General features: G+C 43.0%; 2 protein-coding genes across 2 annotated transcripts; both read right to left on the bottom strand.

The window, feature by feature from the left end:
- Positions 1–203: 203 nt before the first annotated feature.
- Positions 204–8,971, bottom strand: uckl1a (uridine-cytidine kinase 1-like 1a; the record flags this gene model as incomplete). The annotated part of the gene is made up of 15 exons (XM_084184007.1): positions 8,907–8,971; positions 6,683–6,873; positions 6,424–6,530; positions 3,560–3,730; positions 3,339–3,410; positions 3,036–3,225; positions 2,699–2,760; positions 2,353–2,369; positions 2,049–2,147; positions 1,868–1,961; positions 1,688–1,753; positions 1,443–1,565; positions 1,146–1,253; positions 780–936; positions 204–295 (listed from the first exon to the last, which is right to left on the bottom strand). Exons 1-15 carry the CDS (start codon positions 8,924–8,926, stop codon positions 204–206), a joined length of 1,569 nt encoding a protein of 522 aa, XP_084040133.1. The 5' UTR covers positions 8,927–8,971.
- Positions 8,972–9,666: 695 nt separating this feature from the next.
- Positions 9,667–25,978, bottom strand: samd10a (sterile alpha motif domain containing 10a; the record flags this gene model as incomplete). The annotated part of the gene is made up of 5 exons (XM_084185022.1): positions 9,667–9,692; positions 9,812–9,952; positions 10,386–10,554; positions 24,377–24,555; positions 25,966–25,978. The coding sequence occupies 5 exons, from the start codon at positions 25,976–25,978 to the stop codon at positions 9,667–9,669; spliced, it is 528 nt and encodes a 175-aa protein (XP_084041148.1).
- Positions 25,979–27,774: the final 1,796 nt, after the last annotated feature.

Genomic DNA, 27,774 nt, shown 5'->3' with positions numbered 1-27,774 from the left:
AATGTCTTGCTGTACATACATTTGACTATTGACTTGTTTATAGAGAACCATTTGTTGTCTATTTATAGCAGCTAAATGGAATGTGACTGGTGTTGCCGGGCAATCCTGCCCTTAACTAGCCTTGTTAAACCAGCCTGATCTCACAAGGTCACAGTCTGGTTTCACGAGGCTTGCCTTTAACCTTGTGTTTCACAGAATCCCGTTCATGTTTGTTGTTTGGGGCGCTCCTGTTCCTCATCGCCACTCCAGCCTGATGATCCACCATCTGTCCCAAAGTAACGGTCTCCAAAGTCCCCTGTATCAACAGAACACACAGAAATATAGAGTTTCATTACATGGAGCAACACATCAGACATCACTGTGACATCAGACATCCCACTGGGCAAAAACTGGTTGAATCAACGTTGATTCCACGTCATTTAATCAAATCAAATCAAATCAAATCAAATTTTATTGGTCACATGCGCCGAATACAACAGGTGCAGACATTACAGTGAAATGCTTACTTACAAACCCAAAAACTCTGTGATGACATTGAATCAACTTGGAAAACCAATTGGATTTACAAAAAGTCATCAATGCATTTTCTTTCAAGCAACCTTTAACCTAAATCCAATGACATGGTGAAATGTTTTATTGATTTCACATTGAATTCACATTAGTTGACAACTCAACCAAACGTTGAACTGACATCTGTGCCCAGTGGGTTACTACAGGAGGGAGTGGTTTGTACTAGTGTATGGGGTAAGACATGTTAGCTATATCAATGCCAAACCCACCAATCCCTGGAATGACTTGCAGGAAGTCATCAACACTCTTGTCCACAGCGGTGGTGATGATTTTGACCTTGGGGAATGCATAGGCCACCGAGTGCACTCCCAACTCTGCCATGAGCAGAGAGACCAGCGCAATGTTCTCCTCCTGCACCTCGTGGTCCTGCATGAACACATCAAAACACATTTAGTGCTATGGCCATCATTTAAAAACCCAGCCATTTAGTAATGTAAATGTAGTATGGTTAGTAATGTCATAGAAATACAACGACTAATTATAATTATATGGTTACTATAACAATGAGTGATTAATCATGAAGACAGGGGCTCTCTGTTATTATGGGATGGGGATGTCTATTATTGCCACCTTACCAATAGGACCCGTACAGCCATCATGGCTGCAGCGCCTGTAGACACAGTGCTGTCCATTAGAATGACATGGTCCTCACTGATGTCTTTGGGCAGACGCAGGTAATGCAGCTGGACGGGATGAAGGAGAAACAGGGTTACCACAGAGATACGATCAGGAAGAGGAGGCAGATCTGGTTACTAGGGAGACACCAGGTGAGGTGGATATACAGTAAGTGTAACTATTCTAAACAGGACCCGTTCTCCTCTCTTCAGCCAATAAAGATCTATTCCATTCTATTCTGTTACTTTCTAAAGTACCTCTGGTTCTCCTGAGTCCAGGTTGGTCTGGATGAGGATCTTGCCGATGCGGACGTCCTTACACACCGCCCTCAGAGCAGGCTCCATGGTCTCCCCTGCCCGCAGGATAGACACACCTGTGATCTGGGGGGAGGAGGACAGAGCTTCAGCATGGTTACAAACACACAAAATCTATACTATTAGAAATAAATACCAAACACAGTGCAGGGAAATAGGAGTAGTACCAATGATTGTATAGTACCCACCCCTTTTCCACTGAAGCTACTTTTCCCCTCATACTCCTGGCCCTGTGGGGTCTGTACCGTGCAGGGCTGTGACATCATACAATAGGGATGAAGTCAGTGACATTATGTCTAATCATATATAACAAAATAACATATTACAATAAAATCCACTATAAACATTGGCAAATAATGTCCACATACCTGAGAGGGCAGGAATGTTAGAGCATGTTCAATAAGGAGACGCATCAACCTCTTGGAGTAGAAGATGAACTCGTTTTGACTGGTCTCCTGATTCCTGGATTAGACAAATGAGTTGGAGGAGAATGAGAAAAAAACAAGTGTGTGTTGATTCTAGACTGGCTCTATTTGACCGTGATCTGACCTGATGATGGTGTGCAGGCCTTTAACCTGGGGCGTACCCTCCAACACACTGAGGGTCTGGGGGAGGGGCTGAGTCTTCTGGGCCGAGGCCAGGACTGCCCTGGAGTAAACATCACAAAGGAGAATACATTTGAATAGGTGACAATGACAAGACACTATTCTGCTCTCCCACTAGTTCTTTAATAAAAGGAAACCATGTAGTCACCTTGAGACACTTGGTGGGGGAATTGTGAATAAAACCCTTACAAAATCTCACATACAGGGAAGGGAGGGAGGGAGGAGGTCTAAGAGATGTGTAAGCCTACCTGACACTGAGCTCACGCTGCACAAAGAGAGAGAGAAAGAGAGAGGGAAAGCGAGAGCAAAAGAGAGAGAGAAGGAGAGAGAGCGAGAGAGAGAGAAAGAGAGCGAGAGAGAGAAGGAGAGAGAGCGAGAGCGAGCGAGAGAGAACGAGAGAGAACGAGAGAGAGAGAAAGAGAGAGAGAGCGAGAGAGAGAGTGAAAGAGAGAGAGAGAGAGAGACAATAAGGGATCACAGCTTTCACCTGGATTCACCTGGTCAGTCTGTCATGGAAAGAGAAGGTGTTCCTAATGTTTTGTACACTCAATGTATATACAGTCTACTGAGTATAGTGTTCTGTGGCTCACTCACCTCCTCCATCTGCTTGTGGACATGCTGGACAATCAGGTCAATGGCCACCATGTTACCACCACCTGGGAGAGGGAATCATATTTTCACTAGGAAACAACATATTTTCATTTGGAGAGAAACAATTCGCTAGCTCAAATGGATTCCTCACAATTAACAATATCTGCACAGATTATCGGCTACGAAACAATAGTATATCAGCAGGAAATATATACCTTCATATTGGTATTAGCTGCCAATGGCTACTAAATATTATATCGAGATCGACAGATGCACAAAATGCAGAATGTAGAAACAATGCACTTTTGACCTTTCTAATGGGTAGTGCTCCATTTCTCACCTCGTGGCACAACGATGTCTGCCAACCGAATGTAGGGTTCAATGTACTGCTCAAACGCAGGCTTCACAAACTTGTTGTACTGCTTGATGACCCCCTCGATGTCCCGTCCGCGCTCTGTGATGTCCCTGCGCAGCCGACGTACCAGTCGGATGTCTGAGTCAGTGTCCACAAAGATCTTCATGTCTAGGAGCTGGAGACAGACAGAGCAGCAATAGAGAACTATGTTCCTGTACCTTGCAGTCACGAATGACTCAACTGTTTCAGTAAAGAAGTCATAAACATGTGATGATCATACAGCCTTACCTCTAAAAGCTCTTTGTCTGCAAAGGACATGATCCCCTCAAAGATGACCACACTGGCACCATACACAGTTTTCTACACAGGGGAGAGACAGACAACAGAAATGCTCAGAACTGCAACAGATGCCAGTTATACCCATCTTATAATGTTACCAACGGTGGATAAATATATCAGGAGAATCTAGAGTTTTCCCTTGGTACATGGCCTCCCAGTTCTGCACTCACCCAGTCTTTCTGTCTGCCGTGTGTAGTGAAGTCATACACTGGGATCTTCACGCTCTTGCCCTGTTTGAGTCTCTTAACGGTGGCAACCAGCAGCTCAAAGTCAAACGCCCCTGGGTGGTCAAAGTTGTAGTCGTTACTGGCTGCCAGGGTCTGTTCCTCAGGGGTCAGAACCTAGGGGAGAACAAACTTCAGGGAAGGATGGACACAGAAACACAATGGTATCTTTCACAGGGTAAAGGGAAAAGGTGAATGTGTAAAAAAAAGAGTGTAACTCTGCCTACTCATGTAGTGTGTGTGCAGGGTTGGGTAGGTTACTTTCTAAATGTAATCGGTTACAGTTACTAGTTACCTGTCCAACATTGTAATCAGTAATGTAACTTTTGGATTACCCAAACTCAGTAAGGTAATCTGATGACTCTCAGTTACTTTTTGATTACTTTCCCCTTAAGAGGCATTAGAAGAAAACAAAAATAATCCATAAAATTTGGTGTCATCATAGTGGTCTTTGATTTGTGGTCAGACTCGCTCAGGTGGAACAAACCTAAACTTGCACCTTTTTTCATGCTGAATTGAATGTCATTGAGAAAAGGTGTCATCATGTATTTTTTCACAAACATCCTTTCTGAATTTAAAACTAATCTATGAAGTAATCAACTAATTTTTCCAAAGTACAGTGGGGAAAAAAAGTATTTAGTCAGCCACCAATTATGCAAGTTCTCCCACTTAAAAAGATGAGAGAGGCCTGTAATTTTCATCATAGGTACACGTCAACTATGACAGACAAAATGAGAAATAAAATTCCAGAAAATCACATAGTAGGATTTTTAATGAATTTATTTGCAAAGTATGGTGGAAAATAAGTATTTGGTCAATAACAAAAGTTTCTCAATACTTTGTTATATACCCTTTGTTGGCAATGACACAGGTCAAACGTTTTCTGTAAGTCTTCACAAGGTTTTCACACACTGTTGCTGGTATTTTGGCCCATTCCTCCATGCAGATCTCCTCTAGAGCAGTGATGTTTTGGGGCTGTCGCTGGGCAACACGGACTTTCAACTCCCTCCAAAGATTTTCTATGGGGTTGAGATCTGGAGACTGGCTAGGCCACTCCAGGACCTTGAAATGCTTCTTACGAAGCCACTCCTTCGTTGCCCGGGCGGTGTGTTTGGGAACATTGTCATGCTGAAAGACCCAGCCACGTTTCATCTTCAATGCCCTTGCTGATGGAAGGAGGTTTTCACTCAAAATCTCACAATACATGGCCCCATTCATTCTTTCCTTTACACGGATCAGTCGTCCTGGTCCCTTTGCAGAAAAACAGCCCCAAAGCATGATGTTTCCACCCCCATGCTTCACAGTAGGTATGGTGCAACTCAGCATTCTTTGTCCTCCAAACACGACAAGTTGAGTTTTTACCAAAAAGTTATATTTTGGTTTCATCTGACCATATGACATTCTCCCAATCCTCTTCTGGATCATCCAAATGCATTCTAGCAAACTTCAGACGGGCCTGGACATGTACTGGCTTAAGCAGGGGGACACGTCTGGCACTGCAGGATTTGAGTCCCTGGCGGCGTAGTGTGTTACTGATGGTAGGCTTTGTTACTTTGGTCCCAGCTCTCTGCAGGTCATTCACTAGGTCCCCCCGTGTGGTTCTGGGATTTTTGCTCACCGTTCTTGTGATCATTTTGACCCCATGGGGTGAGAACTTGCGTGGAGCCCCAGATCGAGGGAGATTATCAGTGGTCTTGTATGTCTTCCATTTCCTAATAATTGCTCCCACAGTTGATTTCTTCAAACCAAGCTGCTTACCTATTGCAGATTCAGTCTTCCCAGCCTGGTGCAGGTCTACAATTTTGTTTCTGGTGTCCTTTGACAGCTCTTTGGTCTTGGCCATAGTGGAGTTTGGAGTGTGACTGTTTGAGGTTGTGGACAGGTGTCTTTTATACTGATAACAAGTTCAAACAGGTGCCATTAATACAGGTAATGAGTGGAGGACAGAGGAGCCTCTTAAAGAAGAAGTTACAGGTCTGTGAGAGCCAGAAATCTTGCTTGTTTGTAGGTGACCAAATACTTATTTTCCACCATAATTTGCAAATAAATTCATTAAAAATCCTACAATGTGATGTTCTGGATTTTTTTTCCTCAATTTGGCTGTCATAGTTGACGTGTACCTATGATGAAAATTACAGGCCTCTCTCATCTTTTTAAGTGGGAGAACTTGCACAATTAGTGGCTGACTAAATACTTTTTTTCCCCACTGTATCTGTAATCTGTTTACAATTTGTTGCTGGTAACGTAAGTGATTAAAGTGAGTTTAAAAAAAATCTGATTACATGTAATCAGTTACTCCCCAACACTGTGTGTGTGCGTTCGTTTACGTGTGCATGTATGTGTGTGTGCTTGCATGTTGAGTCCATGGGACAGGGTGCATGTTGTTCCCTGGTGTTCTATAAACAGACATGACGGAAGGGAGGGAGGGAGGGAAGGAAGAAGGGAGGAAGGGAGGGAGGGAGGGAGGGAGGGAGGGAGGGAGGGAGGGAGGGAAGGAAGGAAGGAAGGAAGAAGGGAGGAAGAAGGGAGGGAGGGAGGGAGGGAGGGAGGGAGGGAGGGAGGGAGGGAGGGAGGGGGGAGGGAGGGAGGGGATTACCCAGGCTGTTGACAGTCTCTTCCTCATGTGCTTCACATGTGATTAACATCATTAAGAGGGAGGGATTGTGGGTAAACTCATTCATATAGTATCACGAGGGTGTCTGTCAACAAGGCTCCAGTCTGTTATGAGGAACAGAGAGGAACCCCTTAACCTACAGTAGCATCTCCAAATGCTAAATCTCAAGCAAGCCAAGTGAATGACAGTCTCTAACCTTGTAGAAGGAGTCCATGGACAACAGCACTACCCAGGGGACATCCAGAGCCTCGATTATCTTATTGGCCACTGTGGTCTTCCCTGAGGCACTGCCCCCACACAACCCTGCACAGACAAACACATGTATGTTTCAGTACAACAACATGTCACACAATAAGGAAAGACCATTACAACACTACACATACAACATCAAAAATAAACGATTAACACTCCACACACTGACAATAAAATAAGGCATACATCCATAACGGTCGTACCGATGACGAAGGCCTCTTTGGACTGTGCACCATGCTCATCGTACCAGGGGGGTCTGCCGGCTGTGTAAATGGTGCGTGTGCCGGTGCGAAGCAGGGGAGGCTCTGTCTTAGTCTGGGATGTGCTTTTCCTGCGTGGGGCCGTGATAGGAGGGCCAGGCAGGAGCCGGTCTAATGAGTCTTCCCCACTACCACTGTGAAACAACAATCAACATATCATCATTAACCTGTTATTAACATAGAGCTTTGGGTATAATTACAGTACAAATAACAGAAAAAGGAGGGACGTTTTTTAGGAGTGTTATAAATGACTCTAATGGTCCTTTTCGTAGGTAACGTCACTGATAAGGTTTATACCAACACCGTCACACCCTTGTTTACTATCAAGCTCAATTGAAGGTTAAAAACCAGCTTAGCGGTTACATCAGACTCTAAATCCACATTTAGTACTGTTCAGGCTCCACTAAAGCCCCAACATAAAACATCTTGGTTTGTTTCAACGCATATGTTTTTGGTAGATAGATCCTGCATTTCCCTGCACCTCCTCTCATCATCAGTAGGTCTCAACAGACATGGGATGGGACAACACATCCCAACACCCTCAACACACACAGGCAGAATGACTTCCACAGCCCTGTCTGTGTTTGCTCAGTGCTCACACACAGACAGACAGCATCCATTCCAATAAGCATGGCATACAACAACACTATGTAAACCAGCGGAGGCTGCTGATGGGAGGACAGCTCATAATAATGTCTGGAATGGAGTAAATGGAATGGTATCAAACACATCAAAGACGTGGTTTCCATGTGGTTCATACCACACCATTGACCCCATTTCAGACATTATTATGAGCTGTCCTCCCTCAGCAGCCTCCACTGATGTAAACAGACTTACCTGCGGACCCTCATGGACCAGCAGCCTGAGATTCTGGCGCCAGTGTATGCAGGCAGAGTCATATCTGCTTCGGACAGGGACACCTGGCTGCTCCAGCTCAGGTATAGTACTCACTACAGTACTCACTACTAACACAGTAGCGCTCACACAGGCTAACGCTTACTGAGGCAGCAAACGTGGTCAAAGTTAACCCCCATAGAAAAACAGATACAATCCACCTGACGCACTTTAGAGGGAGACACAACCTCTGCTTGTCTCTTTAGACCTTAGTCACAATCTACCCACTGAATCTAGCCTCTCTCTTAGGTTCCTCTACATACTCTCCTTTCCTCTTCTCCTATACCTTCCCTCATCTCAGCTCAGAGGAGAGAAAGTGAAATGTCACCACATCTCTCCTTTTACCTCTCCACTTTCACCACTCCCTCCCTCCCTCCCTCTCTGTCCCTTGTCTGAGTGTGTTTAAGAGGATCACAGAGTTGGTGGGTGTTATTAATAGAGGCCTGTTTACACCAGGACACCCTCTGCCGATCTTCATCTACAAGTGCATAGTCTCACAAGTGAGCCAGACCTCTCAATACCGTATTAGAATGGCTGGAGTGAGTCGAGGCTACCATGTGCAATGCTCCAAGAGGAAGGTTAGGCAGGCATAGTACTGCAGAGCAATCATGTTCCCAAGTGTTTGTCTGATTACGACCTGAGATCAGTGTCTGTTTTATCATGTTTGTCACTGTTTTTTCTTGCACAACATACCAGGGCACTGCATTTCATCAGCATGTGTCCATTGATGGCACTAAATTTTTTACCATTGTGTAGGCTACCTAGTTATTACTATAACAAACTACATACACTCAAATACTACAATTTCAGGAGATACATACTGAGAGCAGAGTAATGCAATAGTGTCATTCTGTTGTGTTCTGTGCTAGATCCAAGGCAGATGTCCATTATTAGACTGATCCTATTACGCGTCTGCTTGGTGACATACTTTACTGGCGACCGCAGAGCAGCTGACACACACAGCATTAAAATGATCACTGGTAAATGATCAAACTTGATATCCGACTCAGTTACCCGGTATTTGAATTCAATTTATAAAACTTCAAACATTCTATGAAGCCCAACTTGACTGTGTGTTTATGCGCAGGTGGGACGTTACAGCAAAGCCACTGTGCGCTCGGGGAGGTCAAATGATGCCGTAGCTTAGGCTACAACGAAAATAATAAATGCAATGCTGTGGTCAGCAAATAGTCATATATTTCAGACTTCGTTTAAACAACATCAGTTAATACAAGGTATAGAATGAAATACTCTATGCTGTAAGAACCAGTACCTGTCTGAGCGGGATGACATTTTCTTCCCGCTGCACTCTGCTTCCTCTTGCCCTCTTCGGTACCGGCTGGTTTACAGCGCCATGAATTCAAGAGGATTGTGGGTAATGTAGTTGATCTCCACCAGTAGTGGACTGGAGTCAGATGATACACAGAAAAAGCATGTAGGCCAACGTTAAATGCATAATACATTTTATTTGTCTGAAATAAGGGCCCTTACCCATACATATATTTTACAACAATCTATACAATTTACAATTAAGCCCCAAATTAGAGTATTCTATAGGATACTTCCAAGAGGAACCATTGTGACAAAAAATCATTCACAACATACCTTGCACAGTTGTATGGTTAAAACATAAAATAACATAAAAATGGGCTACAAGACAAAAACAACCAATCTGACATGAAGCCTTTAATAACGTCCTTTCATTTCAAACTACAGATAGAACTGTATAGTCCGTCTGTCCCTTTGGTTGATGGAAAACCGATATCTAACTTTTCAAAGTTAGGACTGTGCTCTATTGATCACAGTACTGTATGTATATTTGGGAGTGTTCCATCTCCCCCGGTTCTGTCTGAGTTGGATGTTGCATGTGATCATCCCATGTGTCCTCATCAGAGTTAGTAGTTTCCATGTGGTTCACATTGCAGTCCTAGTTTCTGACTGGTGTACAGCCTCCCAGCTTGTACATGGTTGAAGTGCTCTATAATATTTCCAGTTTTCACTGTAAACAACCCAGTCAGAAATGGAGTGTTATGTTACGAAAGATTTCCAAAGGAGCCACCTGGTACAAAAGAAAGGCAAGTAGAGAAAATAGGAACTGTTAGAATTGCATTCAAACGTTAACTGTAATTTCCACACACGCACACACAAGCACACACACACACACACACATACTCACACCTCTGCTAAGGAGCTGCAGGTTTCTTCCCTCCTCTTGCACATGCAGTTGAAGCACCTGCTGTAGGAGCTCCTGCCTCAGTGTCTCCTGAACCAAGCCCATCCTCTCCAGCTTCTCTCCATTCAGACGCAACAGAGCACGGCCTGACAGGGAACAGAGAGAGGAGGCTTGTCATTAAGTGATTCAACTGTCACTGTCATACACACCCACACTATTGTGTATTTTACTAGCATTTTCTCATGATTAATTTTGTTTTTTTCTGCTAGTGCACTTGTATCCACACACACCTGCTGTATTCCACTCTCATTGCATGATTATTAATGAATGTTTTTGTGCTAGTGCACTTGTACCCTTTGATACCTGTATTGGGTAAAGAGTACTACAAGCATAGTGATTAAACTGACCTTACTCTGCCAGCCATCCACGCTTACTGTATTTCAGTCTCATGTTATGATTGTAAATTATGATTTTGGTGCTAGTGCACTTGTATCTACTCGGACCAACTGTATTTTCCTCTGATTCTGTGATTATGAATGATGTTCTTTATGCCAGTAATACACTTGTCCTGGTTGATACCTGTGATGGCGTGATGAGAGAAGGCTTCGACATAGGTCAGGTAGTTGTGAGGACAGTGTTTCTTCAACCACCTGCAGACGTCCTGCTGAGTCCATAACACCACGGGCCGGATCAGACTAGGCTGGGTGGGGCTGGTGTGGTAGATTCCATAGGAGTCGCCTGAACGGCGCTGAAATACACCCAAGCACACACACACCAAACATTTTATTTCTGCAATGCCGTATTTCCTTTCTGGCCCTCTACTGCTTCCATTATCTCTCAGACCCCTCCCCTCCCATTTAAGTGCTGTGTTTTAACCTTGAGTGCCCCAAGGGATGACAACCCCACCACGTCAGCTAGACAAGCACATCCATCAAGAAATCTGTTCAAACACCCAGAGGTTTTTCTATCTTCTGGTCACCAAGGACCACTTTCATGATCTTAGCCACACAGATATGATGCATGACAATGCAGTTGCCAAGAATGAAGTGATGGGAGTGACTTTCCTTTACTTAACTCCTGGTCATACCACTTTAGCATATCTCTACAACCACTGCACTTCTGGAAAAGTAATGCAAAAGCTAAGAAGCCTTGGTTACCGTACACACACACACAGACACACACCAAGCAGCAGCGGGTGTCAAGTTTCACATTTTATTAGCCATATGTACGGGATACGTATGGTATACATCATCCAACAAAATGCTTACTTGCAGGTTCCTTCTTGACAATGCAACAATAATAAATAATAAAATATAAGAATACAAACATAAAGTAAATGGCTCAGTAGAAACATTTTAGCATCAGTATAATACAGGAAGGCACAATTTATAGTCCAATATTTACACGTGTTTTGGGGAAGGGGGGATTTGGGGGCAATGTGTTTAAATTGAACAGTATAATAAGAGTCTGGTAGCAGCAGTTTTGATGTGTATAGCATGAATATACACTAAAGTATGTGGACACCCATTCAAATTAGTGGATTCGGCTATTTCAGCCACACCCGTTGCTGATAGGTGTATAAAATCGAGCACACAGCAATGCAATCTCCATAGACAAACAGTGGCAGTAGAATGGCACGTACTGAAGGGCTCAGTGACTTTCAACATCAACACCGTCATAGGATGCCACCTTTCCAACAAGTCAGTTCATCAAATTTCTGCCCTGCTACAGCTGCCCCGGTCAACTGTAAGTGCTTTTATTGTGAAGCGGAAACGTCTAGGAGCAACAACGGCTCAGCCCGAAGTGGTAGGTCACACAAGCTTACAGAACGGGACCGCCGAGTGCTGAAGCACGTAACGTGTAAAAATCATCTGTCCTCGGTTGCAACACTCACTACCGAGTTCCAAACTGCCTCTGGAAGCAACGTCAGCATAAGAACTGAAATGGGTTTCCATGGCTGTGCAGCCGCACACAAGCCTAAGATCACCATGAGCAATGCCAAGCGTCGGCTGGAGTGGTGTAAAGCTCATCGCCATTGGACTCTGGAGCAGTGGAAACAAATTCTCTGGAGTGATGAATCACACTTCACCATCTGGCAGTCCGACGGATGAATGTGGGTTTTGCAGATGCCAGGAGAGCGCTACCTGCCCAAATGCATCGTGCCAACAGTAAAGTTTGGTGGAGGAGGAATAATTGTCTGGGGCTGTTTTTCATGGTTCAGGCCCCTTAGTTCCAGTGAAGGGAAATCTTAACGCTACAGCATACAATGACGTTCTAGACTATTCTATACTTCCAACTTTGTGGCAACAATTTGGGGAAGGCCCATTCCTGTTTCAGCATGACAATGCCCCCGTGCACAAAGCGAGGTCTATACAGAAATGGTTTGTCGAGATCAGTGTGGAAGAACTTGACTGGCCTGCACAGAGTCCTGATCTCAACCCCATCGAACTCCTTTGGGATGAATTGGAACGCTGACTGCGAGCCAGGCCTAATCGCCCAACATTAGTACCCGACCTCATTAATGCTCTTGTGGCTGAATGGAATGAAGTCCACGCAGCAATGTTCCAACATCTAGTGGAAATCCTTCCCAGAAGAGTGGAGGCTGTTATAGCAGCAAAGGGGAGATCAACTCCATATTAATGCCCATGATTTTGGAATGAGATGTTCGACGAGCAAGTGTCCACATACTTTTGGTAATGTAGTGTATGTGTACTGTATGGGTGTGTGCATGAGTGAGTGCCTGTGTGCTAAGGTGCGGAGAATCAGAGCAGCTGGTCAGTCCAGTTCAAGTGTTCAGCAGTCTGATGACTTGTTGATAGAAACTGTCTCTGAGTCTGTTGGTATCAGACCTCATGTTACGATACCGCCTGCCCGATGGTAATGTCATTGCTCTAACATTAGCATACATGCACACTAAACCCATTACTAATGAAGCCTATCATATAAAAGTCCCCCTGCAGATCAAACGCATACATACATCTGAAACTAGAAGATCAGGGAACATAGTTCTGTGAGCAATGAGCATCAGCATCAAACCAGGGTGCATGTGGGTCAGTCTTATCCCAATACCAAATTCCTACAATTGGAATCTGAGCAGGATGTGGGTGACTAATCAAATGAAGCCTTTGATCATTCATTCAATTTAAAAATCAATGAATGCAGTGTTCTCTCCTTTTCTGCTCTAATCTTCTTCTCCAGTGTAGAGCAGCCCCACTTAAAGTTCAAAAGGTTTGAACTCAACATGCTAGTGTTACCCCCCTTTGCCTGAATTTGGCCATCAACAAAGAAAAACAAACAAGCTCTCTCCCTGCATTTTTCATCACAGACATTCATGATACAAGATTCTGTAATGCATTGCAGTGATCATGAAAGACACAAAGCATGAAGCCTATGCATGGAACAGGAAGGGAAATATCTCTGTCATCAACCCAAATGTGTAGGGTACTCAGAAACCACAATGTATAGCAGAGATTCCTTCATTCATTGGTTAAAAAAAAACATCAGGGACGTTAAAATTGCAATAACGTGTGTCACGTTGTATAATGATTTGAAGACAGGCACAGGAATACAAATTAGGGGTTTTATTTACTTCACCCAACACGTATATATATACAAAAGGGATGTAACCCAAACAAAGAGCGAAGTGTAACCGCTTCACAATATGAGACCCGTAAACAACAAGCGCACTATTGTCGTGGTAAATATATTATGTTAAAGCTTGGTCTGACTAAAATCTTGTGCATAACCCATCTTGTGTTGGGGCCTTGGGACTTAATACAATGCACAAAGACTTCTATCTTGTCGGCCTTATCAGCAGGTGGCCATGGGCAACACCCATGCCATAGGTCTCTCAAGTCCTCCCAAACTCACGAGTCATTGCCCTGAGGACATACACACACCCCCCCACACACACACACATACACACACACACACATACACACACACACATACACACACATACACACACACACATACACACACACACACATACACACACACATACACACACACTTACACACATACACACACACACACACATACACACACATACACCCACATACACACACATCATCATTGTTAAGCACACACACACAAAAAACCCCTTCTCTTAGGCTGAAGACAGAGAACCCGACTCAGAGCCAATGAAATGGATATGACCTCGACCAACTCATCAGGACCAATGGGGAGATCAGAACTACTAGAATCAACCTACTTTATTTTATTGTATAAAATGTCAGCACACAATGTTTAGGGGCGCGCTCTCAGATATCTCCCTACGAGGTTGACGAACGGGCCCGTGCACGCTATTTTCAGATATCTTTACCTCTGAATAAACTGCCTTATATTATACAATTATCCACCTTGTCCAAAAGTCTCTACTTGGTCTCCGTTCTCCAGTAAACTTGTGATTATCAACAAACTTGGTAGCAGAGGGTGGTTTTCTAACTCTGAATTCGGTCCATAAAAGTTGATAGAGACAGGAGACAAGTAAGAGACGGATCTGAAAGGACGGGTGACCTGTCCGCAGGAGCAGCCGGGAATCCAGCTCGCCTCAGGAAACTGATCTAAACGGACGTCAATACAAAGGTAAGCAGAACCTGTTAAAACAAAATCTGCATATTGTATTGTAGGATAAACCAAATTATGATCAGTAGACTGGGGGTGAGTATGGATTACTGTGAAATTTATAACATATCTATTATGACTCAAAAGGCACATATGTAAAGATGTCTGAATACTTTAGGTTTTTACTGTTGAAATGTGACTCTCTAGAGAGGAGTCTAGTTACAGTGGTTCACAAGAGGAGGACCGACTTATATTTCCTGTTGAATTGTGATTCTCTAGTGAGGAGTCTATTTACAGAGGTTTGGTTCACTAGAAATGGACCCTTTTATTTTTTGCTGTTGATATCTGAAATCTTAGGTTTTTACTGTTGAAATGTGACTCTAAGAGAAGAAGTCTAGTTACAGTGGTTTTTTTCCTGTTGAAATGCGGCTTTCTAGTGAGAAGCCTATTACAGTTTTTGGTTCACTAGAAATGGACCCTTTTATTTGATCCACAAGAGAAGGATCTGGTGACTTGATAAAAAGATTCAGATAGTCGGGTTGAGTTAATTCCGTGAGAATCCAAGTCCAGAAAAGGTTCTCCCGACTAGACGCCAGTTGAATGGTTTAAACGACTGGGAGTCTCCTTGAGGAGAATCAAAAAAAATAAAAATAAAAATACAAGTTCAGATAGTCGGGCAATTTGGTTGACGTGGCACTCAACTATATGTACTGTGAGGAACTTAAACTGAATTCGTGTGTTGATGCTGATATGTAATGAAAATGTAATTGTTGAAATGATAACCTGAATGTTGTGTAAGATTGGCCGTTTCATGAGACTAACTAGTTGATAACTTTTAAGAGGACCACGGAGTCCTATTTTGCTTGTTATGTAGCCGCTGCGCTAAAAGCTGACTTGAACTTGTTCCCTCTTGTGGAAGTTGGTATTTCCTTAGTTCCTAAAATTAGATTGGTAATTATTTTGGAAGCGCTCGAGTTTGTTAATATATTGTTCCAAAAGGGCGATTCTGATACCTTTTGGGAAAATATATAATAACTCGAATAACTGAAAAACAATAATAACTTTTGCTAAATAATTCCCAAAATTAAATTGGTAATTATTTTAGGAGCGCTCGAGTTTGCTAATATATTCTTCCAAAAGGGCGATTCTGATATCTTTTGGGAAAGTATATAATAGCTCGAGTACCTGAAAGACAATAATAACTTTTGCTAAATAATTCCTGGGATTAAATTGATGATTGTTTTGGGAGCGCTCGGGTTTGTTAATGTATTGTTCCAAAAGGGCGGTTCTGATACCTTTTGGGAAAATATATAATAATTCGAATAATTGAAAAACAATAATACCTTTTGCAAAATAATTCCTAAGAAAAAAGTATTGAACATTCTTTGTGTACGAGGGTGGGACATCAGAGATAAGTCTGAGTCAGCGCCAAGAATACATTGCTGGTTTCGGCCAGTGACGGGCTAAGTGCACCAAGATAGTCTAAAAAAAAAAAACTGTATAACCATGGCAACCACTACCGTCCCAAAACTCAAGTTTAATGAATATCTAGATCAAAAATACAGGATAGAGCGGGAGTGGTGCCGAATGGTTTTTAATTCGATCTAAAAGTTGGTGCGAGAGGAAAAGGCAAATCATCGATCTAAAAAACAGACGGAAGAGTGACCTGAAAATCCTGGAGAAATCAATTATTCGTCTTGGCTCAGGAAACCTGATCAGAGCGCGCTCTTCTAAAAAGGTATGCAGAGCCTGTTAAAACGAAATCTTGCATATTGTATTATAGACCAATACCAAATTATGATCAGTAGTACTGAGCGTGAGAATGAATACTTGTTAAATAAATTTCCATCCTAAATGAATTAAGGCATACATGAGATATCTCGTACTGTGATTTATATGAATTAATCTATGTGAAGGCATAGTGGAATCATAGTATAGATCTATGTGGAAGTTAAATCTATGTGAAGGCATAGTGGAATCATAGTATAGATCTATGTGGAATTTGCTGTGTTTTATATTTTAACGTGTCTGTGTTATATCTTAAACGTGTAATGAATGATGGGAAGTTATAGTGAGACTTATGAGACCGAACACCAATCTGTGGAATTGAGTGAATTTGACCTAGGGTTTCAGGAACCGGGGACTGGGGAGACTGATATTGAAGTTGTGCATGATTCTAGAACAAGCGTGAGATAACTAAAGCGTGGTGTGTGCTGTGTGTAGAGATTACTGCATTGGTATATGTGACTGGAATTCTGATTCTTATGATAATAATTGCATTACAAATTATATAAATTAGCCTCTTTATATGCGAGGGTGTCATACATGAGATAAGTCTGTATTTGATACCGATAATACATCCAAGATAGAGAAAGCAAGATGGCAGGACCAAACATAACCATACCCAAATTCAATGAATACATAGAACAACGAATGACAGGGAGAGTAATGCCAGGTCCACCAAGGGAGGGAGGTCATATGCCCGCCCTTGATGTGCAACAGATAGAAATGACTGATTATGTGAAGAAATTGACGGAATTTTCTGCAGCACTCTCTTCTCAGGCGCAGAAGGCCCAAGAGGGGGAGCTGTCGGGAAGTACGATGACACTGAAGGTAAACGTGGGAGGCTGGGTGAGGGTTAAAGTCCACAAGAGAAAGTGGCTGGAACCCAGGTGGACTGGACCGTACGAAGTGAAGGAGGTTACTTCACACTCAGTCCAGGTCAGAGGTAAATTAGGCGCACACTGACACCATCTAACTCATTGCACACCAGCCCCCACTCCTTCTAGATCACTGACAGAAGTCAGGGCTGATTTGAGCAGCGAGAACCAATCCTGACAACACAATGAAGAAACCCTTATGGGAACAACAATCTCACTCAGGGTGAAGAAGAACTTTTTCCCCCTGGGAGAGATTGGGAGTGTCTGAATGTTTGTATGTATGTTTTCTGATAGGAATTGGACTCCTGCTGGGCACTCCTTATGAGGTGTTGTTCTTTTACATTACATTTGAGTCATTTAGCGGACGCTCTTGTCCAGAGCGACTTGCAGGAGCGGGTGGGGTTGGGTGCCTTGCTCGGGGGCACATCGGCAGATTTTTCGCCTGGTCGGCTCGGGGATTAGAGCCAGCGACCTTTCGGTTGCTGGCACAATGCTCTTAACCACTAAGCTGCCTGCCGCCCCATATGAGTTTAAGGTTGTGGCGTTGTTTGATCATGTGATAAGGTTTAACTTGTAATCGGACCATAACTAAAGTGGTTGTAGAAGTAATGTATAGGTAGGGGAGAGCCAATAGGGGGCTCCATTGAACTATTATGGTTTATTTGGCATTTCAATGGCATAAGGTGAAATCTGTATGCATGAGGGGAATTCGATTATGTATTATTATAGTATTATGGACACTCCGTAATAAATAAACTGAACCAAACAAGACGTTACTACAGCAATAGAGAATAGTTAATGTTGTTACGTTAGTTCTTAAACCCGATGATAGAGGAAAATGCAGAACGCTGTTAGAGTGTGTTTTATTTAGGCTACTAGGGTGTTTGAGACGGAAGGGCTGGCTAGACGGGGGTGATGACGTGGCTGGATGTGCGACGTGAAAGTATTTACTTTGTGAGAATCGTAGAGGTTGTGGAGTGACTGGCGATGTCCCTGGTTCGAACACAGGTAGGGACAGTAGACAAAGCTTTCGCAGTGGGGCTATATACCTAGATTACTATGTGGATGTGAAAGGTTGAATTAGATAGCTTAAATAGAAGTATTCTAGACAAGTCTATGAAAATATGTTATAAGGTTACCATGCTCTCTCCCCGAAGGAGCAAGGGGAGGGTGAGAGACAGTACAGTTCGGATGGTAGGAACATCATTAAATGTATGCTAATCAACGATAGCAAGTATTTGTTTTATTAATTAGGGCATAATCAGAGAGAACAGTTAAATAAATTGAATAGCGAACTGAAATGGTTTAGCGGGAAAATATAAATGTTTGGTACATGTAGCAGAGTTAGGGTAATCAATTAAATAATAATTGTATACTCGAGGAATTTTGAGTGGTTTTATAGATTAGTTAGGAGGAATTAGAATGATACAAACAATTATTGATGGGTTAAGACTGGGGATAACCAGGAGAAAGAGATTAGCTCATCTCGTTGGAATGTTGCCAAGGGCTAGGGGAGCAGTAGTGAAGTTAGGCCGTATTTAGGTCATAAAAGTGAGCTACCAAATTAGGGCCTGGCTATTTGTGGTTGTTTTTCAAATTGGGTTTTCAAATAAAAAACAACACACCTAGTATGATGTTTATAAAGCCTTGTTTCAATTTTGGGGGGTTTTCAGCAGGTCAAGGGTTATAGGTCTTAAAAGTGCACACAGTGAATTTTATGGATTTTCTTTAGGTTTTGGCTGAGTTTGGGGTATATATGATTTCTTATGAGAATGAATGTCATGAGGACTTAATGAACACTTGGGATAACTAACATTTATGAAATATTTAGAATAATGGTAATTGTTTAGTATACTATGGGATTAAACAGTTCGTTAAATGATTTCAATGGCCTCTGAACTCTGTTTTAACATTCTGGTGTTAATTAATCATCCACACTAGTACATTCTAAAGGCATGAGAGGAAGATTTTAGCATAGTTTATTTTACTAAGTTGAGGGTAATTTATAGTACTGTGAAAATTGTGAAGAAGATTATAATTTGGTAATAATATATTTGATTTGAACCATAAATAACAGAAGAGAGAGTGGAGGAATGGCAATTGGATAATGAAATACCGATATTAACTAAAGTGATTGTTTAGGTAGGTGGTAATATTGACACATGGCCAAATCATGTGTCAAAGAGGGGGATGGTTGGATTAAATATTAAATATATACGAAGGAGAGGACAAAATAATTTAAAAAAAACATGTATGATAGTTTATTAACCACACCTGTATGTCAGAGGTTTTGTGCCCCACAGGTGAACTAAAGGAGAAGGTGACCCACTCTATCTAACCAGGAGACTGAATCAGGCCTGGCGGGAAGGGCCCTACCAAGCACTGCCTTTGCCAGCAGAAAAGCTGAGAGATCCATCTGGGTGCATGTCACACACTGTACAAAACCAGCTACACCTGACGAACAAACACAGAGTTAGGAGAAAGATCCGATCACCACTATGGTCCGGGGGTTGCCTCCTTAACGAAGATTCCCTTACCCTGTCTGATCATCCCTGTGTGAGTTCGATAGAAGGTAAAGCAATGGGTTGGCCTCTGGCATCTGACATGTTCTCAGGGCAAGGGTGGGGATTCACAGGTCTCCCGACGGTAGGTAGCTGTCTGATTGTGGGGGCCATATTCCTAACACACACGGACCCTCCTGTTTCAGCCAGAAGTGGTAGTTAACCTAACACAAGTTGAAAAAGCATAGGAGACAGCTAGACGTAGGGAGAGGGGAAATTCTAGAGTAAACCTCTCTGAGGGAGGTAGTGAGACCGGGGCTGTGATAAAGATAGTGCAAAACTATAGACCTGGAGGAAGTAGTACAGGTGGAAACGGGGTATAGAAATCTTAACCTGTGGTTGGAATGGATTCAGTATACGGCAACAACTATGTCTAAAGAAGACTGTTTTGCCTGTGGGACAGCCAAACCAGGGTTAACAACTACTCCGTTCCCCTTGACAGGCTTTAACTCTCTGTCAGGTTTTTCCTCCATGCAAGCCACCTGGGAATGTGGTGAAAGAGTCTTATGGTAACTTGCACTATCTGTTTCCCCCGATAACAAAGTCATCCCGACCTGGGTTGCCTCAGTTTGAAGTCACAGGGGATTCTAAATTGTTTTTCTAGTCTAATCTCTCCTCTTTGTTGCAGCAAGAGGATTATAGGAGCCAAAACCAGGCCCGTGCTGACATCTGATGGATGTGTGGTGATAACTGATTGTGAACTCGCCTACATACGCAAACAATCAAACGTGTCAGAGATTGGTGAGTTGTCACATAGAAAGTAGGACCTCCTCCCGGGAGCCTTTGATGAAAGGATATATATTGATGGGATCCACAATCAGATCGCAGCTGAGTTTCAATCAAGTATTTTCTGATGGTCAACAATTAATAAAAATGTAGATTGGATAAATTATATTTAATATAACCAGCAAAATATTTATAAACCACACTCGTGATGCAATAAAGGGATTAGCTGAGCAGACAGCGGCAACTAGCTTAATGACATGGCAGAATAGAATAGCTTTAGATATGCTTTTGGCTGAGCGGGACGGGGTTTGTGTTCTGTTTGGATATATGTGTTGTACTTTCATCTCCAACAATATAGCACCGGACGGGCCTGTGACCAAAGCGCTTGAGTGACCATCACCACGCTGGCGAACGAACTGGTTAAGAACTCTGGTATTGATAGCTCCATAAACGATTGGTTTGATAACATATTTGGTAAATGGAAAACTATTGTTGTGACTATTCTGGGTGAAGTTATGGCCTCTATGGGTATACTTGTTCTTTGTGGATGTTGCCTTATTTCCTGGCTGAGTGACTGGTTTGGTGAGTACTCTTCTATGGTGGTTACTGGATTTCTGACCCTAGTAATTGTGTTTTTGCTGTTAATGTGTTGTGCTGCTTGCATCGTCCCTTGTCTCAGGAGGTCAGTGGTAGGAGTGGTGCAGGCGTCAGGTATGATGCTGTTGTTACCGGCCCAGGATGATGCAGGTGACTCTGCTGCTGACTCTGAGACCAAGCTGGATGATCCATGTTTTGCCTAGTAAAATACATACACGCATTTATTTTCAGTTCTTGCTCATTTATTACCTTATGTTTTTACTAACCACTGTGATTGTTTATTCTTCCTGATGTGAAGGTAAAGGATTCCTGGGTGGCTGGTAGCCAACTCAGTACATGTTAGGTGTAGGGGAGGAATAGAGGGTTAAAATTATTATTTTTATTTTCTATTAACATTAAATGTTGTGATTTAATTTCCATATCCTGTTATTCTTAAGGGTGATTATACTCTGTTTAGAGTGACACCATAAAATTGTTGGGTTTTATTTTTTGGATCTGTATGTGATGAATAGCTTGGAAGGAATGCATTAATGAGGAGCACTGTACTGATATGGATTGTTTCACATAACAGGCCGATAAGAACACTCTCTCTTTGTTGTCTGTGAAACTGCCCTTGAACATGGGTACATGGAGTGCAGTTTTTGGGGGCTCGTCCTTTTGGGTGCTGACTGTTGTACTATTAATAAAAACGTTGATAGAATTAACTGCATACATTAATGTTAAAAATTAGGCAATTGGACACAACAAGGTTTTGAGGCGGTGCATGGCCAGTTGGCTGCAACCTCTCTCATGGCTTTCCAAAATCGTATTGCTGTCGACATGCTCCTGGCTGAAAAAGGAGGAGTATGTGCTATGTTTGGTGAACAATGTTGTACCTTTATTCCCAACAATACAGCCACAGATGGCAGTTTGATAATTGCCCTGGAAGGGTTACAAACTCTTAATGGTAAGATGAAGAGCCCCTCAGGGGTGGACACTTCAATGTGGGACTCTTGGATGGATGCGTTTGGTAAATATAAAACGCTTGTTTCTTCTATACTTGTATCCATCTCTGTTTTTGCTGCAATTCTAGTGCTTTGTGGATGCTGTTGCATTCCATGCATACGGACGCTGACAACCAGGATTATAACCACTGCTATTGATCCACATCCTGCAGATAACGGTCAGATGTTTCCTTTGCTTGCTATTGACGATGCTGACCAAGGATATCTGGATGATGAATAGCATTTAAGCTTTTTGTCACGTCTCTTGTGAGACGTGAAGAGGGGGAATGTAAAACTTTATCTTCTGATAAAGTTTTCCCTATTTTGCCAAATTGCAGCATTTAAGCTTTATGTCACGTCTCTTGTGAGACGTGAAGAGGGGGAATTAAAACTTTATCTTCTGATAAAGTTTTCCCTATTTTGCCAATTACACTGTTAGCTTGTGTCACGTCTTAAGTTTTCCTTCTCTACTGTTACTTGGTCACGTCTCTGGGGAGACGTGAAGAGAGGGATTTGTCGTGGTAAATATATTATGTTAAAGCTTGGTCTGACTAAAATCTTGTGCATAACCCATCTTGTGTTGGGGCCTTGGGACTTAATACAATGCACAAAGACTTCTATCTTGTCGGCCTTATCAGCAGGTGGCCATGGGCAACACCCATGCCATAGGTCTCTCAAGTCCTCCCAAACTCACGAGTCATTGCCCTGAGGACATACACACACCCCCCCACACACACACACATACACACACACACACATACACACACACACATACACACACATACACACACACACATACACACACACACACATACACACACACATACACACACACTTACACACATACACACACATACACCCACATACACACACATCATCATTGTTAAGCACACACACACAAAAAACCCCTTCTCTTAGGCTGAAGACAGAGAACCCGACTCAGAGCCAATGAAATGGATATGACCTCGACCAACTCATCAGGACCAATGGGGAGATCAGAACTACTAGAATCAACCTACTTTATTTTATTGTATAAAATGTCAGCACACAATGTTTAGGGGCGCGCTCTCAGATATCTCCCTACGAGGTTGACGAACGGGCCCGTGCACGCTATTTTCAGATATCTTTACCTCTGAATAAACTGCCTTATATTATACAATTATCCACCTTGTCCAAAAGTCTCTACTTGGTCTCCGTTCTCCAGTAAACTTGTGATTATCAACACTATACACCGTACTCACGAGACCAACGGATAATCAACAAGTGCAATGGGGAACAGAGGGCACATCTATACACATACTAATCAGGGGGAATGGGAACCAGGTGTGCGTAATGAGACAAGACAGTCCGGGGTTGGTGGTAATGATCCATGTCAGTGACGCCTAGAAAGCCGGTGACGTCAACCTCCGGAACTGGTGAACGGATGAGCAGCAGTACCGGGGGGATCCGTGACAACGTGATTTCAAAGTCAATTTAAAAAACACAAAAGGTTCACTGCGCTGTAATACCACGTGAAGGGAATACCATAATATATTAGATACCATTAATTGAACCAGGCACCGGGAAACGGGAACCATGAACCCCCCCCCTTCTCCAAATAGTAGAGCTATGGCCCAGTTCACACAAAAATAAATAGATAGACATGCTTTGTTATAAAACATATCTGCCAGAGCACATACTGTAAGGTTCACCACAGCTATTAGATGTCATACAGTATATTTAAGCAATAAGGCCCGAGGGGGTGTGGTATATGGCCAATATGGCTAAGGGCTGTTCTTACGCACGACGCAATACAGAGTGCCTGGATACAGCCCTTAGCCTTGGTATATTGGCCATATACCACCAACCTCTGAGGTGCCTTATTGCTATTACAAACTGGTTACCAACGTAATTAGAGCAGTAAAAATTCATGTTTTGTCATACCGGTGGTACACGGTCTGATATAAAACGGCTGTCAGCCAATCACCCAGTTTATAATGCACATTTTAGCTCTCAGTCAACAGACAAGGGCTGGTGCTTCTGTATATAGGAAGGCCAGCAGTTCTATTTAAAACCATTTTAAAAGTCTGGACTGGCTGAGTGCCCCGTAGCCCTCCGGGTAAACAGCATCTTCCATTCTCCATAAACAAAGTGCTGCTTGTCAGATAATATTTTCATTTTGTCTTTGTGAAGATAGAAGCTTTTGTGTTGGTAAATTACAGAGGGCCAGAGAGAAGCTTACATACACTTCAATTAATAATTGAAAAAGACTGATCTGAGAGGAATGAAAACCTATGAAGCTCTTTCCTTTTCCTATTTACACGTGCATCTAGAATTAGAGATGTGGTGGATGACTAGAAGCAGATATGGCATAAAAAGGCAGCCATTGCCATCATGGCTGTAAAGCACTACAGAAATGGGGTCATTTTTCACATCTGATCTGTGATTATGATCTGATATGCAGAAAATAGAGATCTGGAATAGTTGAGGTATTCTACCTGATATCTCTCTGTCCCAGGCTGTTGGAGCAGCTTCACTGTCCGGCCCCCTGCTGTTTTCTGTCCACGCCCGTCATGCCAAGTCAGGTTCCCTCCCGTCCGTTGACTCACGTGGTTGAAGTCCTCCGGCAGCGCTCTGTACTCCACAGCAGGCCGGCAGAAACTGAAACTGGAGGCCGCTAGAAGAGTAAAAGAGATAAATACGGTTTTGATTTGAGCAATCTGATTTGACTATAACAGTGGCAGTAAAGTCACAGGCTTGTGGTGCTTGAAATTCCCTCACTGACTATGCTGTAATTTGCACTAAAAAGGCCATGTGAAATCTGGAAAAATATAATATGCCAAAGAACTGTAAAACTCACGGTGCCTTCTCATTGAGAGATGATCTCAACCATCATTACTAGGTGTTTTCCCAGGCAGCCCAGGCAGATGTTATAATGGCTGAGCCAGTAAACTGAGTCATTATGAGCTGATGTTCAAAGAAACTTCAACTTTTACCCAGATAGCTCCCAGGCATTTCTGGCAACTCTACATGACTACTGCATATAAATCATATAGGACATAAACGGCAGATGTGACAGTCGCTCATCATTATGGTTAGTTACTGGGAGACACACACCCTATCCCATTCTGCAGGTAGCAGATGTCTTTTCAGTATCATAATGAAGGCAAAAGGTGCTAGCTAGAATAAACACACCATTTCTGCAACAGAACCTGGCAACCAGCCACAGTTCATTACTAATTCATGTGCCAGATTGGGTTGATTTGCTGGCTGTGTTGGAGGCAATGTTTTGAGCAGTGTGTGTGTGTGATGTTCATTCAAATGTCTCTTCTCTAATTGACACAGAAGGTTTAATTGAAATGAGGACAGAACAAGAGACAGCAGAGGAGAGTATGAGAGGAGAGGAGATGAAAGGGTATCTTTTGGTCCTTTTGCTTGTGCCCCTCCTCTGCATCATCCAGTATTCTCCTTATTCCAGACCCCCAACAGAGCCAAGCTTCACAAAGGCAGCTCTTGTTATCAAGCCAAGCCATATGAATGCCACTGGTGAAGAACATTGTCATAATGGACATAACCCTTTGATATCAACCCACTAGTCTTCAGCATTGGGCATGTGTGTGTGTTTCTTCATGCCACTTTGAAAAATCACTTCAATAATAATACACTAGAAGTGTTTGCAAACATCGAATCTGAGATGTACCCAATCTTCAGTGAACGACTGGTTTATTCATAAATTATCAAAATAGGCTTTTAATTGTAAGGAATGGGTTATATGGCCACTGGTCACTGTCAGCAAATGGACCTTCATCCGTCACCCTTAATGCTATCCATTTCAGCACCACGCTGTCCGGACAGCGGTTACTGTTTGTGCTGCATTTCCGAAGAAAATGTCCACCTAAATACTGAAATCTAATGCCAAAAATAAGCAGGGGAACCAGTCATGCAAGTTCAGCTAAACTAATGCTACTCTGCGCACTTGTTTAGCTTAACATGGCTTTACCGATAATAGAAAGGCTGTCAGAAGAGAATATGTGGGATGATTAGCCTATTGAGATGTCTGCATGCACTACTATTGGATCTCAATTACCGTCCACAGCCATGCCGTTTCACCTTTCCCCGTGACAGCACTAGTAAAAGTATCCGACAGGTAATCCTCGGTTTGTGGACTCCTCTCCGTTCCGTCAAAGTCTACACTTACAGTATGGGCTAACAATTAGCCGACTTGGAGAGGATCGCGAAAGTCGTGTTAGCTCCTCTTTACAGCAACTCAGGTGCCACTACTAGTAGAAAACTCTACTTCTCGTGAGTTAACCGGTTATATGCAGTGCTGAATGGAGGAATTACTGCATGGAGCATTCAAATAGGCTGCCAAATGCCTAAATTGACACTGGAAGCATTTCATTGTATTTAGCCTAAGTAAAAAAAAAAACACACAGATACGCTCTTGAGCAACCTCTTATCAGATGGTGCTGCTAATAGTGTCCTGTCCTGGGTTAAGTTATGCGGCTCTTTCTGTGCGGAATGTCCCAATGATGTTGGCTGACTGCTTCTGTCAGTGCGGAGCTACTGCATGTGTATGTGGTTCCTCTCCTCATGAGAATCAGGCGCGCGGCTTTTTCTCAAGAGCCAGCATGAGCGGACTCAAAGTGCTGCCCAGAGCCCTGTAATTAGCGCAGCCAGTGGAGAGAGACTTTGAACACGGGCTGATGAAAAGCCAGCGCAAGACTCACACGCTAGAGGCAAAATAGAAAAGAGAACATTCAGCATAAGGGATCCTCCTGCCTTTATTTACTAAAGAAAGGGAGCCAGAGCTCTGGGGCCCCTGGGGGCCATACATTTCACCAAGATGACATCCATGATGGAGCCTCAGAGCAAAGATAGCCAAGGGGAAACCCAAGGCTTTAGGCAGTGGCCCTTACTGTAAATAAGAAGTCAAAAGGTCAAATAAGGGGTGCTTATATTTGTCCTGTTTCACACATGTACAAGTGTGTGGTGAAATGGTAATGTGTTTTTAGCATATCTCACTTCCCCTAAGACACCCTTGGAGAGGGGGTCATGGCATGGGATCAGTTTGACAGATCATCAGGCTGCTAACTGTCAACAGTTTAATTGATCTGAATGGTGATGTACAGTCGTGGTCAAAAGTTTTGAGAATGACACAAGTATTGGTCTTCACAAAGTTCGCTGCTTCAGTGTTATGAGATTTTTGTCCGATTTTACTATGGCATACTGAAGTATAATTACAAGCATTCCATAAGTGTCAAAGGCTTTAAGTATATGCAAAGAGTCAATATTTGCAGTGTTGTCCCTTCTTTTTCAAGACCTCTGCAATCCGCCCTGGCATGCTGTCAATTAACTTCTGGGCCATATCCTGACTGATAGCAGCCCATTCTTGCATAATCAATGCTTGGAGTTTGTCAGAATTTGTGGGTCTTTGTTTGTCCACCCGCCTCTTGAGGATCGACCACAAGTTCTCAATGGATTAAGGTCTGGGGAGTTTCCTGGCCATGGACCCAAAATTTCGACGTTTTGTTCCCCGAGCCACTCAGTTATCACTTTTGCCTTATGGCAAGGTGCTCCATCATGCTGGAAAAGGCATTGGTCATCACCAAACTGTTCTTGGATGGTTGGGAGAAGTTGCACTCGGAGGATGTGTTGGTACCATTCTTTATTCATGGCTGTGTTCTTAGGCAAAATTGTGAGTGAGCCCACTCCTTTGGCTGAGAAGCAACCCCACACATGAATGGTCTCAGGATGCTTTACTGTTGGCATGACACAGGACTGATGGTAGCGCTCACCTTGTCTCCTCCGGACAAGATGTTTTCCGGATGCCCCAAACAATCGGAAAGGGGATTCATCAGAGAAAATGACTTTACCCCAGTCCTCAGCAGTCCAA

Source organism: Coregonus lavaretus, assembly GCF_964263955.1.
Source record: "Coregonus lavaretus genome assembly, chromosome: 20".
NCBI lineage: Eukaryota > Metazoa > Chordata > Actinopteri > Salmoniformes > Salmonidae > Coregonus > Coregonus lavaretus.
This window is presented reverse-complemented; position numbering and strand designations above follow the sequence as displayed.